The sequence below is a fragment of the Mastomys coucha genome, unplaced genomic scaffold (genome assembly GCF_008632895.1).
Source record: "Mastomys coucha isolate ucsf_1 unplaced genomic scaffold, UCSF_Mcou_1 pScaffold16, whole genome shotgun sequence".
Taxonomy (NCBI): Eukaryota; Metazoa; Chordata; class Mammalia; order Rodentia; family Muridae; genus Mastomys; species Mastomys coucha.
The window spans coordinates 93,793,149-93,811,010 of NW_022196898.1; the positions used below are offsets into that span (position 1 = coordinate 93,793,149).

Below are 17,862 nucleotides of genomic sequence, written 5' to 3' on the forward strand. Positions count from 1 at the left end.
TTTTGAATATATTAACATATATATTTCTGCTACATAATTATAAATGTATTAATTATATATAAATATATGTTATATTTCTTGAGTTATTACATAGGAAACTTATAGATATGGATTTAATTTTAACATTAGTGCTTAATAATGGGGAATGAATATCTCACCAAACCATATGTATAGTATTTATATATAATTTCTCTCTCTCTCTCTCTCTCTCTATATATATATATATATATTTTTTTTTTTCGAGACAGGGTTTCCCTGTGTAGTTCTGGCTGTCCTGGAACTCGCTCTGTAGACCAGGTTGGCCTTGAACTCAGAAATCTGCCTGCCTCTGCTTCCCAAATGCTGAGATTAAAGGCATGTACCACCACCACCCGGCATATTTCTTGAATTACTACATAAAAATGTTTAGTCTGGTGTGGATTACGTTTAGTTTAATTGTAGTTTGTCTTGGTATGGAGTAAGCTAATACCCCACTCTGTGGTCAGAATTGAGAATGGCTCTAAAGAATAGTGTACTTCCTCTCAAGAGCTCCCTGAGCTGAGCCTGGTGGCACAGGCTGCAGCCCCCGCTGCTGAGGAGGCAGGCAGGGGACCTGAGACCCAAGGTCAACCAGCACAGCCCACAGAGAAGACCGCCTGCAGCAAGTGCTGCACCTCTGTGTGGTGGCCATCCTCGCCACACCACTCACGGTAGTGTTTAAGGTGCCTTCCACAGAGGAGGAGTCAGCGCAGAGCTGGAGTCACGTGGGAGCTGCACAGAGGTGGAGTCAGCTCAGAGCTGAAGAGTCACGTGGGAGCTGCAAACTAGGGCTTGCTTGGGCTTTTGAACTTTTGAGTTTTAGCAGATTGATCAATTCTTGTTTGATAGAAAGTGTTTTTTCTTTCAGGTACAGAAATTACAAAATATCATAGCCAGCCGGGCTACTCAGTATAATCATGATGTGAAGAGAAAGGAGCGTGAATATAATAAGCTGAAGGAGCGCCTGCACCAGCTTGTTATGAACAAGAAGGATAAAAACATAGGTGCGCTGTGACAAGGGGAGTGGGGTGAGCTCTGCAGAGTGAAGGGCTCACGTGTCATCAGGCTGTAGAATGTAGGTATTTCCGCACAAACTACAAATTGAGACAGCTGATTGGTGAGACAAAAGGAGACCATTGAATCCCTTTAGTCAGCATCACTGTTTACGTGTTGTCCTAGTTACTGTTGCTATAGGACCAACTGACCAAGGCAACTCACTTGTAGAAGAGTTTATTAGGCTTACTTATAGTTGCAAAGGGTAGTCCATGACTGCCATGCAGGGAACAAGCAGACAAGCAAGTGGGCAGGCGAGCAGGACATGGTGCTAGGCAGTAGCTGAGAGCTTCCATCTCCAGACAAACTGAGGCAGAGGGAACCAGCAGGTAATTGCATGGGCTTTGCGAGCATCATAGCTCACGCCCACTGACACACCTCCTGGAACAAGGCCACACCTCCTAATCCTTCCCATCCAGTTCCACCCACTGGGGACCACATATTCAACATTTGAGCCTGTGGGGGACATTTCCATTCAAACCAGCGCCCGAGTAATTGTCTAACAAGAACAGTGCCGAGTTGGCCATCGAGAAAAGCAAGGCGAATACTGAATCCCTAGAAAACTGAAGGTTGTAAGTGTCACAGTGTCAGGAGAAGGTTTACAGCTAGCCTTGTAAAGTGGCAGCAGCTGCAGCCGCCGCCTGAAGGATGGGTAGCTGTTTCTTGTCCCACGCCCAATCAGAAACGATAGATTTAATCTTGTTAGCCCTAGAATTAGAAGGATTTTTTTTCTCACACCAGCTGGGTCCATCTCCATCTGGGGAAGATGGCACATTAGTACTGTTGAGGGTTCTCTCTCCCTCAGTTATAGCGGCAGTGATGTGGTTAGTAGGACACGGCAAGCCTCTCTGTAATAGCCTGAACACTAAGTTGAGCTTGCTTCCTCTGCCATCGTAGGGAAAGGTCCCATAACAGTGTGTACGGACGTGGCTGTGGCTGAGTTGTATAAGCTGGCCTGCAGCCTGTGGTTTGTTATCTCCTGATAATGAAATTAATAGTGACGTGTAACATCAAGTGCCTACTGTGTGCCAGATGCTGCATTCCCCTCTATGAAGTACTTTTGTATCCCCTTACCCTTATCAACTGGAGGGTTCTCCTCTCCTCACAGTCAAGAAAGAAGCAAGCTTAGCATTTGAAGAGCTTGCTGAGCCTCAGGGTGAGTGAACGGTCTGACCTAAGTACCAAGTCAGCTTCAGTCCTAAGTGTGTCTCAGGCATGGTAGGGTTTTAAGACTGGTAGAGTTTGATGATTGATTATGTTTTGTGCTTGTATTTGTAGCCATGGATGTTTTAAATTATGTGGGTCGAGCTGATGGAAAACGAGGCTCATGGAGGACCGACAAAACAGAAGCCAGGTACGGCCTTGCCAGCTGACTACAGTGCAGCCGGGGTACGGCCTTGCCAGCTGACTACAGTGCAGCCGGAGTACGGCCTTGCCAGCTAACTACAGTGCAGCCGGGGTACGGCCATGCCAGCTGACTACAGTGCAGCCGGGGTACGGCCTTGCCAGCTGACTACAGTGCAGCCGGGGTACGGCCATGCCAGCTGACTACAGTGCAGCCGGGGTTTGCTGTCGCCGTGTGTTCTCATACCCGTGCTTTCTCTCCCAGGAATGAAGATGAAATGTACAAGGTTCTGCTGAGTGATTATGAGTGCCGCCAGAAGCAGATCCTTCTGGAGAACGCAGAGCTGAAGAAGGTCCTCCAGCAGATGAAGAAGGAGATGATTTCCCTCCTGTCTCCTCAAAAGAAGAAACCCAGAGAGAGAGCAGAGGACGGCACAGGCACTGTTGTAAGTGGTCCTCTCGCACAGCCCAGGCTGCGAGCCACACACTCAGACCTGGGTGCGAGACTCGGACTGTTGAACAGGACAGTCTTGTTCACAACCCGGAACTGCACTCTGCATTTCTAGGCACATCCTGGGGAAATGGAGGTCATCTAGGACTCCATGTGCATCATCTCACCCACACTTCTCCTAGGCCTTTCTCCTGGAAATTATTTCCAGCATTATAATGTTTAAAATGTTATGGTATGAAGAACAGAGGACAACTTGTGGGAACTTGTTCTCTTCTGCCACTTCACTGCGCGCGTGCACACACACACACACACACACACACACACACACACACGTGCACGTGCACATGTAGAGCGGGTAGGGAGACAGACAGACAGCGAGGAGAGAGATGCTACAAAATGTAACCGTGTCTTAAGTCCCAAGTGCTCCGGCTCTAGGTTTCTGGTGAGGGGTGCTCAGTGTGCATTCTAGGAGGCAGCAGTGGCTCACAGGCCTGAAGACTGCTAATGGCAAGAGCCAGTGTACAGCATGCCTTTATCCATGCTCTGCTTAGACCCCAGTGAGACTCAGCCTCCTCCGTCCAGCTCTTCAGCCTGGTCACCTCTCAGTGACCTAATGACCTGACTGAGGGGACTTAATGATCCTTTTCTTAATCTTTTGCCTTGTTTCTCCTGTGCTAGGAGCTGGCCTGGTTTGAAGCAGGATACAGCATCTGACATAGCTTAAAGACTGATGGTCCATGACCTTCTAGCTCTCTAACTGTAATAAATGCTGATAACTTACAAAAAAAAAACTCTTAAAAACTTTCTTACTTATTCTTTGGTTAAAAATATGTTGACTTCTATTCTCTTTAATTCTGTGCTTTATTAAACATAATTCTCTGTGCTTTATTTAATTCTTTAGGCTTAAATAAGCACTAGGGAAACTTAACTCCTAGTGTTTCATGCTTCATTAAGTGCTGGAAACTTAATTCTTTATTAACTCTTTCTTGTGCTTTACTAAGCGCTAATATATGGAGATTTTACACTTGCTGTTTAGCAGCAGGGAACTAAGTGAAAAGGAATTTTTTCCAGTACTCCTTTCTCTGATGAATTAGCCAGAAGCCTCTCTGTCTAAGCTGGTTAACTCTTTGTGAACCAGAGAGGGAGGAAAGTGCATGGAAGGAAGAGTTAAGATTTTTATAAAGGAAATATGCACAGATACATATACATTCATATGCTCACACTCTGGCCAGGCCTGACTGTCTGTCAAATCCATTCCACAAGTATTCATATGTGCTTACATATATACATATACCTATACTCATACATATAGACAAACAGACATATACATGTGAATGGATGGTGGATGATGGATGGCTGGATGGATGGCTGGATGGATGGATGGATGGATGGAGCTCACCAAGCCAAACTATTCAACAACTTTATTTCTTTTCTCTGGCTTTTTAATACCTTCTTAGACAAGTTTTTTAGAAAGTTACTTCATAGATAAAATGTTACACAAAATGGGGATTATAAAAGGATGTTGATACTAAGTTCAAAGCAGTGTTTCACTCTAATATGCTCATTATAAGTTCAAAGCAACAGTTTTTACATGGCCTTGCCTTATCATAGTGCACACCTGTAACTTTATCCTTGGACTTAAATGTTTTTCCTTGAACACAAAATTGTCCCAAGTCTCTTTCTCTTTTTAGGGTAATCTGAAAGCTCTTTGTATTTCCTCTTGTGGAGTCTTTCCTTTCTGTTAGGAAGAGTAGTCATATTTTCTCTTGGTTCTAACTTTATTACATCTTTCGAGCAACTAAGACCATCTCTAAAAAAATGTTCCTAAAGTTATTTGAGTTAAATCAGGAATTCCCTAGGATCATTATTTGTCTATATAGCATCACTATCAGTACGTCTTTGTAGGTCTGCAGAAATCTGCTCAAAGGGTGGATCATACCTAGTGATGGTTACATATTTAATAATAACAGGAAACGCATATTAATAGCAGGAATCTTTCCTCAAATGTAATCTGCTCAGCCTTGCCTAAGGCAGCAGACCTGTCCAGCTCTACAGCCCAGGGTGGAGCCAGCTCTACAGCCCAGGGTGGAGCCAGCTCTACAGCCCAGGGTGGAGCCAGCTCTACAGCCCAGGTGGAGCCAGCTCAGGAAGGTTACTGCTAGGTTTCAGCTGCTCCTAGATGGCTGCTGGCACTCCTGATAGGTATTTTTTAAATTATTCAAGTATGTCTGCCTTCCTTGGATGTTAAAAACAGATAAGGGATATCTGTAGATGTATGTTTGACATGCTCAGTGGTAACTTAACATTGGTACATTTTCCTATAATTTCATGTCTTAGTACAGCAGAGAGAAACATGTCACCCATGAAATGATAGAGGAGAATGAGAATTAACAGTCTGACTATAGCTGATCTCTGCAGGTTTATTTAGTGAAGCTGCCTGACTTAGAGACAAGTCCTGCCTCTGTGGCCCTGGCCTGCTTCTCTCAGCCTGCATTCTGCCTGACTTAGAGACAAGTCCTGCCTCTGTGGCCCTGGCCTGCTTCTCTCAGCCTGCATTCTGCCTGACTTAGAGACAAGTCCTGCCTCTTGGCTCTGTGGTCCTGGCCTGCTTCTCTCAGCCTGCATTCTGCCTGACTTAGAGACAAGTCCTGCCTCTTGGCTCTGTGGCCCTGGCCTGCTTCTCTCAGCCTGCATTCTGCTTTTGTGTACACTTTGAGGATTGAGTTTGTGGCGACATCCAGCACAGTATTGCATAGACAGGGGCTGCCTCTCCTCAGACAGCTGTCAGTCAGATTGTAAGAGATCTATCTGGATTGGGGAGTGTCTGTGTCCTCAGTGTTAACTTCTTTTTATTAAGTATTAGTTAATAGTTTTCAGTCTGCTACAAAGGGTGGGTGTAAAACCTTTGTATGCTGTGTTTCAGACAGATACAGTGCCTGCGTGTAAAGCATTGTGAGCTGCTCTTTATTCCCTCTGTGCCATAGGCTATCTCCGATATAGAGGAAGATGCCGGGGACCTGAGCAGAGACAGCATGTGGGGCCTTTCCTGCGATACTGTGAGAGAGCAGCTTACGAACAGCATCAGAAAACAGTGGAGGATTTTGAAAAGTCATGTAGAAAAGCTCGATAACCAAGGTAACTAAGTACTGCTCCAGGGCGTGCCGAGCTGCTGATTAGTCTCAGGAGCAGCAGTGCTGTGGGACCCAGAGGTCTGCACACGGCGAGGGTCAGGCTGCCCGGTTTGCTCCTGGTTTTGCACTCACTAAGAGAAATGCACTTAGCTTCAGAACAAACCTTAGAGAACAGTGTCTCTCATAGGCCACTGTGGTTTGTGTGCCGGTAAATGGGGATATCATGCGAATGTGGTTCCCATGGAGGCCAGAGGCATTGATTGCCCTGGAGCTTATGCAGGTAGCTGTAAGCCACCTAACTAACGTGAGTGCTAGAAGCAGAGCCAGGGGCCTCTCAGGAGCAGGGCACATGTTTACCCTCTCAGCCATCTCTGCAGCACTCATGTTTCTGTAGTAAGTGAAGTCTACTTAAAATGTATGGAAATCATCAGACCTATGAGTCTTTGTCCCAGCGCCACGAGCTATGCAGGGCAAACAGCGCGGCTCTTACTGTAGCTACCACATGAAGCATGCTCATTTTCTCATGTCCATTTATTAGAAAGCTTGCCTGGATTTGAGTTCTGCAGGATTTAACATGCGAGCTCAATTGTTAGTGCCGCCCTTCCAAGCACCATCAGGAAAGTTTATATATTTGTGATTTTGTTAGCATTCTTCTGTGCTTGTGCCAGTAGCTCTAGAAGACTTAGAGGCGAGAACAGAGGCATCATAAGGTGCATTCTTTACCCCTCATGACAGACTCAAATAAATGTGCATTATAAGCCAACTGTTGACAGCAATGCTTACCTTTAAATCTGTGTAGTCCTAAAATTGTGTAACTGTGCTGTTGTCAGAACTTGGAGTTGTTTTTCTTTAAAATGTTTAATTTTGTCACAGTTTTGAAAATGCAAAATGCCAGAGAGAATAACTTCTTTTTACAAATCCTGTGAGGAGCCCAGAAAGGCAAAAGTTGTACAGTCTTTGATTTCTGAGTGTCTGTTTAGGAACATGAGCTGACAGTGGCCGTGGAACCTGCCCAGTTTCTCGCTGTTGTAGTGAGGGTTCCTCTTGCTTTGATAAACTCCGAGGCCAGAAGTAACGTGGCAAGAAAAGGTCTGCTTATCTCCCAGCTCACGGACTGTCAGGAGGGAGGCACAGGCCACTGGCTTGCTCCTTGTGGCTTCCTTAGCCTGCTTTCCTATATAGCCCAAGACCACATTCGGGGGGGCGGGGGACCGACAACAGTCAGCTGGGTCCTCCCACATCAATCCCTGATCAAGGAAATGCCTCATAACCTTGCCCACAGGTCAGTGTAATAGAGGTGCCTTCTCAATTGAGGTGGCGTCTTCCTCCATGACCCTAGCTTGTGTAGAGTTGACAACAAACTAACTGGCACCCTGGGGTTCTGTCAGCTTCGAAGGTACACGCAGAGGGCCTTCATGAAGAAGACGTCATCTCACGACACGACCATGAGCAAGAGACTGAGAAGCTGGAGCTGGAGATTGAGCGGTGCAAAGAGATGATCAAGGCTCAGCAGCAGCTCTTACAGGTAAACAAGGCGGGCGCGCTATGGCCTCGGGCGGGTGGGCACTCACTCCCCTGCAGGCCACTTAATCTGGTAGATGTCTGCTTCTTTATCTGCAGAAGTCTATAGAGTTGACATTTCTCATCTCAGTTGAGTTCTGCCCTAGCAGTTAGACCACATCTCTTCCTCACGTGGTGCCTGCTTTGCCACTGGAAGCCGTGCTGGGAAAGCTGGTTCTGGCTGGCTGATTCTCCTAATGCATGTCCTTGGCCGGCCGACCTGCTGACCTCCCTTTCACTTGAATCTGTGTGCTATAGTAGGTGTTTCCTGACTCACTGTACTTTAACATTTAATAGCAGCAACTGGCCACCACGTGTGATGACGACACCACCTCACTGTTGCGGGACTGTTACTTGCTGGAAGAAAAGGAACGCCTTAAAGAAGAATGGTCTCTTTTTAAAGAGCAAAAAAAGAATTTTGAGAGAGAAAGACGAAGCTTTACAGAAGCTGCTATTCGCTTGGGGTTGGAGGTGAGGCTGCAGGGCTGCAGTGAGCAGTGGGAGGGGTCGGAGGTGAGGCTGCAGGGCTGCAGTGAGCAGTGGGCGGGGTCGGAGGTGAGGCTGCAGGGCTGCAGTGAGCAGTGGGCGGGGTCGGAGGTGAGGCTGCAGGGCTGCAGTGAGCAGTGGGCGGGGTCGGAGGTGAGGCTGCAGGGCTGCAGTGAGCAGTGGGCGGGGTCGGAGGTGAGGCTGCAGGGCTGCAGTGAGCAGTGGGCGGGGTTGGAGGTGAGGCTGCAGGGCTGCAGTGAGCAGTGGGCGGGGTCGGAGGTGAGGCTGCAGGGCTGCAGGTGTGACTTGTCTCTGCTGTCCATTTTTTCTGAAGTGTGACACTGACCATCTTACTGTCGTGGAGCGTTGGCCAGACTGCTCAGACGTGGGTTAATCCAATAGGGAACGTCTGTATTAGCTGTCAGTGACTACACTATGTTCAGGATCCCAGTGTATCCCTGAGCCTTTCTTGGAATGAGGTTTTAACACAAAATCCATATCCTGGGTTGACATATTTCAGTTAACAAGAACAGTTAGCCAGAAGTCAGAAAGCGAGTTTAGTACGTTTAGAGATTTTCCCATAACTATGGTGTTTGATGGATTAGGTCCATCTTTGCTTATGTTTGGGCTGGTGGTTCCGTGTGCTGGGTTTTATGGTCTGAATGGTACTTCATCATGGAGTCAGTTGTGTTATGACCTGGTGCCCTAATACGTTACAAATAACGGAAATTGAAGGAGGCTGAGCATGTGGTGGTCTTCTGTTAGATGGTCTGCTACTTTGGGCATATGTCACTTACCCTGCCAGCATATGTGGTGCCACTAGGCAGGACCCAGAGCATGCTGGGTAACAGAAAAGAAGGCAGTACCCACTGCATGCTGGGTAACAAACTCAGCCTGTACAAACAACTATTGCGGAGTAAGACAGTGACGTCCTCTCTCCAGTTCAGCCCTTAGACTGAACCTAAGCTAAAAGTCTGTGGGAAGCTGGGTGTGGTGGCACAAGCTTTTAATTCTGAAGAGTGTGTGTGTTTTTACAGAGGATCCAGGCTGGGTGCCCAGTGCTCAAGAGCCGTCTGTAACTCCAGTTCCAGGGGATCTTCATGGGCACCAAACACACATGTGGTACACATAGATACTTGCAAGCACTCATACACATAAAATGAATATTAAATTTTAAAAAGATTGAAATACTGTATATTAAAGTTCTCAGAAGAATTACCAATAGACATTTTTGTTTTATTTTGATTTTTTTTCTCGGTGGAGCACAGAGCCTCTCTCTGTAGCCTGTGTTGCTCTGGAGCTTGCTATGTAGCGGCGGCCTTGACCTCCCAAAGCTCTGCCTCCTGAGTGTGGTGATTAGAGGTGTGCCAGCACGTCAAGCAGAAACCCTTGTCAGCCTTGCCCTGTGTCTCTTTACTCCTTCGCTTTGCAGCTTTATGCGATGATTGTTTTCATTGTCTGTGGTTACCACTTCTATATTCTGCTCTATACTAAAAATAATATAAAATACTATGACTTGCCTAAAGCTGGGGCCTAGAAGTTAAAAGACAGAATAATATTGATAATATGATTACGTAGGTATTACTCATTCTATAAACAGATCATGCATTTGAACACATAAATGATGGAGATTGAACGCAGGGCCTCGTGCAAGACAATCCTGCACCATTCTGAATACTGGAATATCTAAAATGAGACTGGATGGCCTTGGCTGGATATTTAATTTTAACTTCTAGCTTTCACTTCAAAAATTGAAAGAAGGGGATTGGAAGACGGCTTAGTGGTTAAGAGCACTAGTTGCTCCCCCAGATGACCTGGGTTCAATTCCACACCCTTCTGTGGAAGCTTGTGGGGGTTTTCCTAGTTCGTAATCTCCTTGGGATACACTTAGTTTCTGTCATCTGAGACGTCCAGTGTCTTCCGTTTAGAGGCATTTTCTCCTGCTTGTTTCCCCCGTGCCTGACTTCCCCCTGTTGTTAGACGGTGCCTGGTCCTCAGGTGTGTCTGTGGCTGACACTGGGTTCTAAGTTATGGATATTCTCTTACGTTATTCTTTGGATCACCAAACTGTCTTTAAGATCAGTTTTATTATTTACTTCAGTCACTGATTTTTTTTTTATTTCAGAATTTTTTTATTTTTCTAACACACTTAATTTTCCTTTTCTTTATACACTATTATTGTTTTGTATGCATTTTGAATCTTGTAATCCGTGTGACAGTATTTTCAGAACTCTTGAAACGTTGTTATCTGTGGTCAGTTTATTATCTTTGCTCTTTTTCCTCTTCTGCTGTTGATATTCCGAGCTGTCTGGTCATACCTGGTTTCAGATGAGTAACAGACTTGGTGCTGGGCACCCTGAGGCGCCCACCCTGATTGCGTCAGTAAGCATTGCCCTCAGGCAGGCAGTGCTTCATGTGCCCTCGGAGCTGTCTGTCACTTGCCCAAGAATGTGTCTGCTTGGAGACGTGGGTGGCGGTGATAGAGGAATGAGAGAAAATGTGTTTTAGAGATCATCATGTGATCAGGAGACCCTGTATAATCATGTGATCAGAAGGAGAGCCTGTGTATAACCTGTGTTTTCTCTTGTGTCTCAGTGACTGTGGCCACTGGCAGACAGCTCCAAGACAAAAGAAATGCCCGGGGAGGTCAGAAGTCTGTTTCCAAGTGGCCGGTTTATGAAGTGGGGGATTTTTCTGATATCAGTTTTATGCTGTGTGTTCTTTATGTCATAAGTTCCGCTAATACTCCATGAAAAACCTGGCAGTTGATGGACTACAAAGTGAAGTCTGATTCTGTATTATGTACGCTATTTAACAATTATTAGCTTATGTATGTGGGTGTTATACCTGAATGTATGTCTGTGTAGCACATGTATATGTGTGCACCACATGTGTGCCTGGTGCCCTCAGAGGCCAAAAGAGGGTATTGTGTCACCTGAATTGGACTGAATATAGACTGTTGTGGGCCATCATGTTGGTGCTGGGAATTGAGCCCAGGTCCTCCGTAAGAGCAACAGGTGCTCTTAACCATTGCAATTATCTCTCTGGCTCCCAAGTTTTATTTTCTAAACTTGAGTGTCTTTTACTTTCTAGGCGACTGTTTCATATAAGAATGTACAGGTGGCCAGAGGGGAAAGAGCTGGAGAAGTTATGAGACTTCACAGTGGGTAATTGCCATTTCTCTTCGTTCCCCTAGAGAAAGGCATTTGAGGAGGAGCGAGCCAGCTGGGTAAAGCAGCAGTTTTTGAACATGACGACCTTTGACCACCAGAACTCAGAAAATGTGAAACTTTTCAGTGCCTTCTCAGGAAGTAAGTGCTCACATGCATCTAGTTCCGAATGTGTGCAAGGCAAGTGCAGAGCGAGCTTGCAGCCCCAGCTTGCCCATGACAGCCTGTCTGTGGAGCCAGCCTACCTGTGTTCAGGTTCTGGTGATCAGACCCAGGCACTCAGCCCATAGTGCAAGCGAGCTTGCAGCCCCAGCATGCCCATGACAGCCTGTCTGTGGAGCCAGCCTACCTGTGTTCAGGTTCTGGTGATCAGACCCAGGCACTCAGCCCATAGCGGCTACCACTCTACCAATACCCCTGACCCCACAAATCAGCATTTAATGCTTACTTACTTTCGGCAGAGGAGGGCTTATGGGAAAAGCATGCACATAAAAAGTGCTTTTGTGAATTTATGATAATGCCATGTTCTTGAAAAGTCGTGGTCTTAGACACTGACCATTTTTAAGCTAGGCCTCTCTCTGTGTTTGCAGAATGTGTGACAGAGATGGCAGTTGACTTGTTCTTTCTCAAATCCCACTCAAAATTGCAAATGGCTGATCCTGGTTGGTAATCTTCATAGTTGATATTTTACCATGTGCCCTGCTCTTTCTCTTACTGGTAAACCAGGTTCTGATCCAGACAATCTTATAGTCCACTCACGGCCACGGCAAAAGAAGCTACACAGTGTGGCTAATGGGCTGCCAGCTTGCACATCAAAACTGACGAAATCTCTTCCTGCTTCACCGTCTACTTCAGACTTTTGCCAGACACATTCTTGTGTGTCTGAACACAGGTATTTGTTTTAAATGACCTTCTCACATACTTCTAAAAATAGTTAACATTTGTATTGCTTAGGAGAAGTTGTTATTGTTTGTGTGACATACACACACACACAGCTTATTTATGACAATGGACACTTTGGAAAGAAATTAGATTGACTTATTCATGCTGCCTACACAGAGACTGCCAGCATGTGAGGCTTCACAATAGGTTTAGAACTCTAGTAGATCCAGTCTCCGTTCGCGTCTGTCTGTGTTTACATTTAGAGTATAGATGTCTGAGCCAGTGGTGGTGCATAGCATTCAGCCCAGGCCTCAGGGAGCCCAGGCCTCAGGGCAGGGTATCTTGCTGCACATGGCGAGTTGTAAGTCAGTCGGGGCTACGTTAAAAGAGAGACCAAGATGATTATGTCAGGAATCACTTAAAAAGCTAAGTACTTTAATCATACTGAAGAATGCCATTTTGATAGTTTTTCAGAGTACCTAATTTAAGTTTCTTTGGTATGCCCATTACACGGGTATTGAAAGGCAAAGATCCAAGAAAAACCACTTGCTCAGGGTTATAAAGAAAATTCCTGCCTAAAGTAAAAGTATTGAAGCAGCTTATTCCCTATCCTTAGGACGCACACATACATAATTTTATAAGATAATTTAGTCCATTTTTAGGTCAGTAATATAAGAGCTGTGAAGCAAATATGAGAGAATTTTAAGCAAGAGGAGGGGAAAGAAAAACATGAGCTTTAAAAAAATAGTATTCCACATTTCTCTGTGGGAAGAGATTATGGAGCCGGTACTGTGCACTGGGAGAGCAGGGAAGGCGCTGCGAGGCTGAGAAGCGATGTTTGTCTGGGATTGGGTCATAAAGGAACCCAGAGCTAGTAAACTGACGGTAGGTTAGACTTGGGAGTGATAGTGCTGTGCAGGGTCCTGCTGCACAGCCTCACCTCATGGGGAGATGGAAATCTGAAGGAAACACTTCCAAGTGCATCCTCCTTGTTTTCTTAAGTGATTCCAAAACATACTATGCAGACGTGGGGGCAGTCAGACGTGAGACATTCGGGAACATCAGCTCTCAACGAGAACCAAGGAGCAGGTAATTGGCTACTGAGATTTACTTATTTCCCCAACAGTCCCATCAGAACTCCTGAAGAAACTAAACCAAATGAGGTTGGAAGAGAAACTACAGATCAGAAGTGGAGCGTGGTGTCGAGGCCCAGTTCACGGGAGGGTTGCTCCAGTGGATGCTCCTCCGCCTTCACGAGCGCTCACGTGGAACGAGACGACTTACCGTAGATGCACAGACTGCATTGCTTTCCTAGCTGTGCGCTAGAGGAGTTGACACAGGGTGTAGCATAAAGTCAGTCATCTAATTTAAGATGCTCACAGTTGTTTGTTTGGACTTCCTGTCTTTCCCCAAAGAGCTGAAATGCTAAGCTACTCAAAAGGATGCAAAAGCTTTGGTTGTGTGTTAGTAACAGAGGCACCTGGCTCTGTGAAGAAAGGAATGTAAGGTGTGCGCTGCAGTGATTTCCTCCCCAGGTACTGGGAAGAGCACTTTTAGGGACTGCTTACTGTAACGTGAATGTCTGTCCCGGTGTGGTTGGCAGTGGAAGGTTAGCCTTTACTTGAATGTATACTATAGATTTTTAACAAAACAAGTTCTATATTTATTATGTTTAGTGTGATTTGGGGATTACCTCTTCCATATGTTTTATGTCTGTACATAAATATACATGACTATGTTAAGAGGCTTTAAGGTTTAGAAACTTCACACCATGCTTGAGTATAGTATTTCATGCCAATTAAAAGGCTTTCAGTGGAATGGTGTTTACAGATGTGTTAGGACCACTGCCACATGACAGTTAAGATTTTATTTTTAAGCCATCTGGGCAATAAAAATTCAAAGCCACTTCAAAAGCTGAGTTCAGATAACTAGAACTACTAACGTTACATTTTTGAGATTTTTAAAGCATTATATTTTATTTTATATATGTGAATGTTATAATTTCTAAGAGGAATGTTGATTATGAAGTAGTGGGGGAAAGACAAAAGTATCTTTGGATAACAAGAGCATTGGGCTGAGATATTTGGTGATAAAGGATGTTTAAGATAGCTGGATGGTGATATTTTCCTTACCAAATGGGTGCCAGTACAGTAATACCTGTACCAGCCAGGGCTTTATATCATTGCCAATAATTTTGTAATTAAAAAATTTTCAACTAGATACCACCACTAAAGAAATAAGACAATGTGAAATGTTGACTTTTATAACTGAGACATGACACTCTGGGTACTCTGTGTTGTCTCATTTTCAGAACAATCTTAGGCTCTTTTCTGTCTGTTTCTGCTGCATGTTTCTTCATAAGAAGTATGGTACTATTGATAGTAATGACAATAACAGTAAATGTAGACGTAGGCCCAGGCTTCTCCTGGATGGATTTTCATCCAGCAGCTTTTAAGTGCCTCGCCCTGCTTGTCTCTGCACACAGACGCTGCCGCCACAAGCCCTTGCTTGATGACGTAGGTAGCCCATCGACGCTGCCGTCACAAGCCCTTGCTTGATGACGTAGGTAGGCCATCGCCTTCCTCCTTCCTTTTCCTGCTGTGACTGTTGCATTAAATTCATCATGCTACCAAAAGAAAAGCCTCGTGTTGTCTGTTCACTACATGACTGCGGGTTCCGCAGCATCCGCCATCTGGCAGGGTCTGTAAGACAGCCCGACCTGACCAGGCGCTGCAGCTGAGCAGGTGGCTACTCTGCAGCAGCCATGTTCCCAGTTCCAGGAGTTTGCTCTTGAGTGTGAGCAGCTCCGTAAAGATTGACAGTGCAGAGGTGTTGCTGTAGTCCAGAGGAGAGCCAGCTGGATGGTGTGATTACCTTCTGCTGAAGAAAAGCAAGCGGTTTTGAAGGAGTTACTGATTGCTTCTATCCCATGTCCCCATAGGGGTCTGTCTTTTTTTTTTTTTTTTTTTTTTTTTTTTTTTTTTTTTTTTTTACTTATTATTATAAATGAGTACACTGTAGCTATCTTCAGACACACCAGAAGAGGGCATCAGATTTCATTACGGGTGGATGTGAGCCACCATGTGGTTGCTGGGATTTGAACTCATGACCTTCCAAAGAGCAGTAGGTGCTCTTACCCGCTGAGCCATCTCGCCAGCCCGGGGTCTGTCTTATGACATACTTTGCCAAATACAAATAGTCATGTTTCTTCATTAAAACTGTGCTTTATTCCATGAGGAGGGTTTTCTAGAAAGAAACTCCTGCTTTGTGGCTATGTTTGCATTTCAGCGTGGGCTGAATTCTCACACTGCAAAGAAATTCCCGAGAAGGATCGAAGGAAACTGTAGAAGAAAGCCAGACCCCTTGGGGTGTGACAGATCTGCCAAAAGCCATACATTTTCCTAGCGCTCTTGTTTGGCTGCCCATTCCAATTCTAGAATGATCCCTAAGACATCCCCGAGAGCTGAGCTGGGTGGTGCTGTGATGGAAGGCTCGAGCCCCCAGGAGAGCCTGGGCCTCTGGCTCTTCCTTTGCAGGCATTTGCAATGTGCCACCAACACAGCCAGCCCGGTCTCACGACCTGATAGTGACAGGGCCTCTCCTCAAAGCCACCTGATGACCTTCCTGCTTTCCTGTTTATCAATATGGAAACCTGAAACTTAGCACCTCAAGTTGGGATTTATATTCTTAGCATTACCATTTTGAATTTTCAAGGCTTAAAAACTGATGAAAATGTAAGATACTTTCCTACTCTTAAGTGACTAGAAACTTAGTTGAAAGACCAGTGACAGAAGAAAGCCATGCTAAGGTTAATAAAGGGTCATTTCCATTCAGAAGTAGTGTATTAAATGACAGGTTTGCAAGACTAGCCACAGCAAGTCCTTTGCCTTATTGTACAGATGAAGTACCATACGTTGTCTGGGAGTAATTCTGTGGTTCCTCTCCTAGCTAGGCAGGATTGTCCAAAGGCTTGTAATAACCTGGGTTTTGTGGGAAAACATAGTCTATGGTGCATGATGAGGTGCCTAAAGTCCAGTTTTAACCAGCCCTGTGGTAGGGCCTTCTGAAAGGCCTTGGAACCCGCCGAGGTTTCTGAAGTGTGTAAGCTTGGCACACTGTGAGTTAAGAAACCCCTCCTGCGATTGCCCTGCTGTAAAAACTCTTCCGAGTACATACACCGGAGTAGAAGGTGTGCTTGAGTTGAATCCTGGAACTTAAGTAAACACACTTTGCCCTAGGTGTGTGTGTTTGCTCTACCATTCAGTAACGGTGGGCAGAGGACCTGCCGTTATGTCATGAGGAGCAGATCCCTGGGGACCCCTGAGCTGAATGCCACTGTACAACCTCAGTTATGGGAAGCCCGTGGTGTGGTAGTCACACATCTGAGCTGTTCCGGGTCCACTTGCCCATTTCATAACAGTGATGGTGCTTGGCTTGATCTCGTGGGGTGCACTCTGCATTTATTGGTTTGCAGGGCTTGTTTTTCACAAATGCTGATATGCAGAGCAGGTAAGATCTTCTCTCCCAGGGGAGGAATGGATGAAATGAAAGTGTGAGCATGCAGGTGAGGTCATGGAATGGATGATTTCAATCTTTTTTTCTAAATTGAGTGTCTGGTGATGTTTTTCTTCCTCCTGGGGGCTGAATGTAAAATAAAATGGAATGGACTGTTAATTAAATGATTTGGTCTTAAAGCTACCAGTTGTCTTTGTGAGCCCTTAGAAATTCTGCACTCCAAGGGCTCAGGAGACTGCTGCACTGCCAGTGGCACATGCAGACTCATGTCAGTGAATAGACGGCAGACAAAAGACCTGGGGGACCTTGTAAATACTGATGGATTTCATCCAGCAGCACATTTCTTCACGAGAAGGGACAATGACACTGGCCTTGGTTCTAAAGCTCTGCCTTCTGGGATGCTGGGCCCTCGACTTTGTGTGTCCCTGCTTGACTCTCCGCAGACTTTAAGGTAGATCACAGTACGCATAATAAAGTTAGACAGGGTTCTCTAAAAGGCTCCAAGTTCTGTGTGTGCGTACGTAGCTCAGGCCGCCCCTCTTCATCTCAGTCAGGAAGATGAGGACATGTGTCAACATCATCAAAAGAGAAAGCACGGACTGGATAATGTAGGGTCATCTTCAGATCCAGACCCGAGAGGCAGGTGTGATCGTCTGCTGGGGAGGGGAGAGGAGCTGATGCCGGTATTGCATCTACATTACTACAAAAGCACAATTCTGCAGTGAGTTTACTGGTCATTTTGGAAGCTTCAAATATTCTTTATCTTTGGGAGAGGCATTTATTTTAAAACCTTTTTCATAATAGCTTTTTAAATGTTTAAATGGTATTTTACCCATTTACTTATCAAAATACAATATAAACATTTTATTTGGGCTCTTTTAACAGACCACTGAAGGATTATTAACACCCTTCTTTTAAAATTTAAGTTCATGCTAAATCTAACTCAAGGTCACAGAACTCTTAGTAAGACCCGAACGCTGGGGCTGCCCACTGTGTCCCAGGATCTCCAATTTACTGTGCATTGCAGCAGTTTGTGTGGGTAGAGACTTACTTTAAATTCTGGCTTAGCTGGACCCACAGTCAGCTCGCATGTCTGGCGTTTACCTGGTACAGAGGGCCAGCCTGTCATAATGCACTTCTCAGCCTGTGTGGAGTGGGGTGCTTTGTGAAATAGTAACGGTCTTTAAGCATTTTTCTTTTACCTTGAGAAGTCTTTTTTCTTTCTATTTTTCTTTTTTCTTTTTTTTTTTTT

General features: G+C 45.3%; 1 protein-coding gene across 7 annotated transcripts in view; it reads left to right on the forward strand.

The window, feature by feature from the left end:
• The window catches only part of Ssx2ip (SSX family member 2 interacting protein), a 38,781-nt gene extending 24,056 nt beyond the window's left edge, over nucleotides 1-14,725 (forward strand). For 3 of the 7 annotated variants that reach the window (XM_031375763.1, XM_031375769.1, XM_031375765.1), the window contains 9 exons: nucleotides 887-1,022; nucleotides 2,350-2,425; nucleotides 2,681-2,861; nucleotides 5,851-6,001; nucleotides 7,386-7,522; nucleotides 7,855-8,028; nucleotides 11,240-11,354; nucleotides 11,940-12,105; nucleotides 13,222-14,725. In XM_031375763.1, the coding sequence (XP_031231623.1) occupies nucleotides 887-1,022; nucleotides 2,350-2,425; nucleotides 2,681-2,861; nucleotides 5,851-6,001; nucleotides 7,386-7,522; nucleotides 7,855-8,028; nucleotides 11,240-11,354; nucleotides 11,940-12,105; nucleotides 13,222-13,384 (1,299 nt within the window). In that variant the 3' untranslated portion in view covers nucleotides 13,385-14,725. Of the gene's footprint in view, nucleotides 1-886; nucleotides 1,023-2,349; nucleotides 2,426-2,680; nucleotides 2,862-5,850; nucleotides 6,002-7,385; nucleotides 7,523-7,854; nucleotides 8,029-11,239; nucleotides 11,355-11,939; nucleotides 12,106-13,097 lie in introns of all 7 variants that reach the window. The other 4 variants (XM_031375764.1, XM_031375768.1, XM_031375766.1 and 1 more) reach the window with 3 other exon arrangements.
• The last annotated feature ends 3,137 nt before the right edge of the window (nucleotides 14,726-17,862 follow it).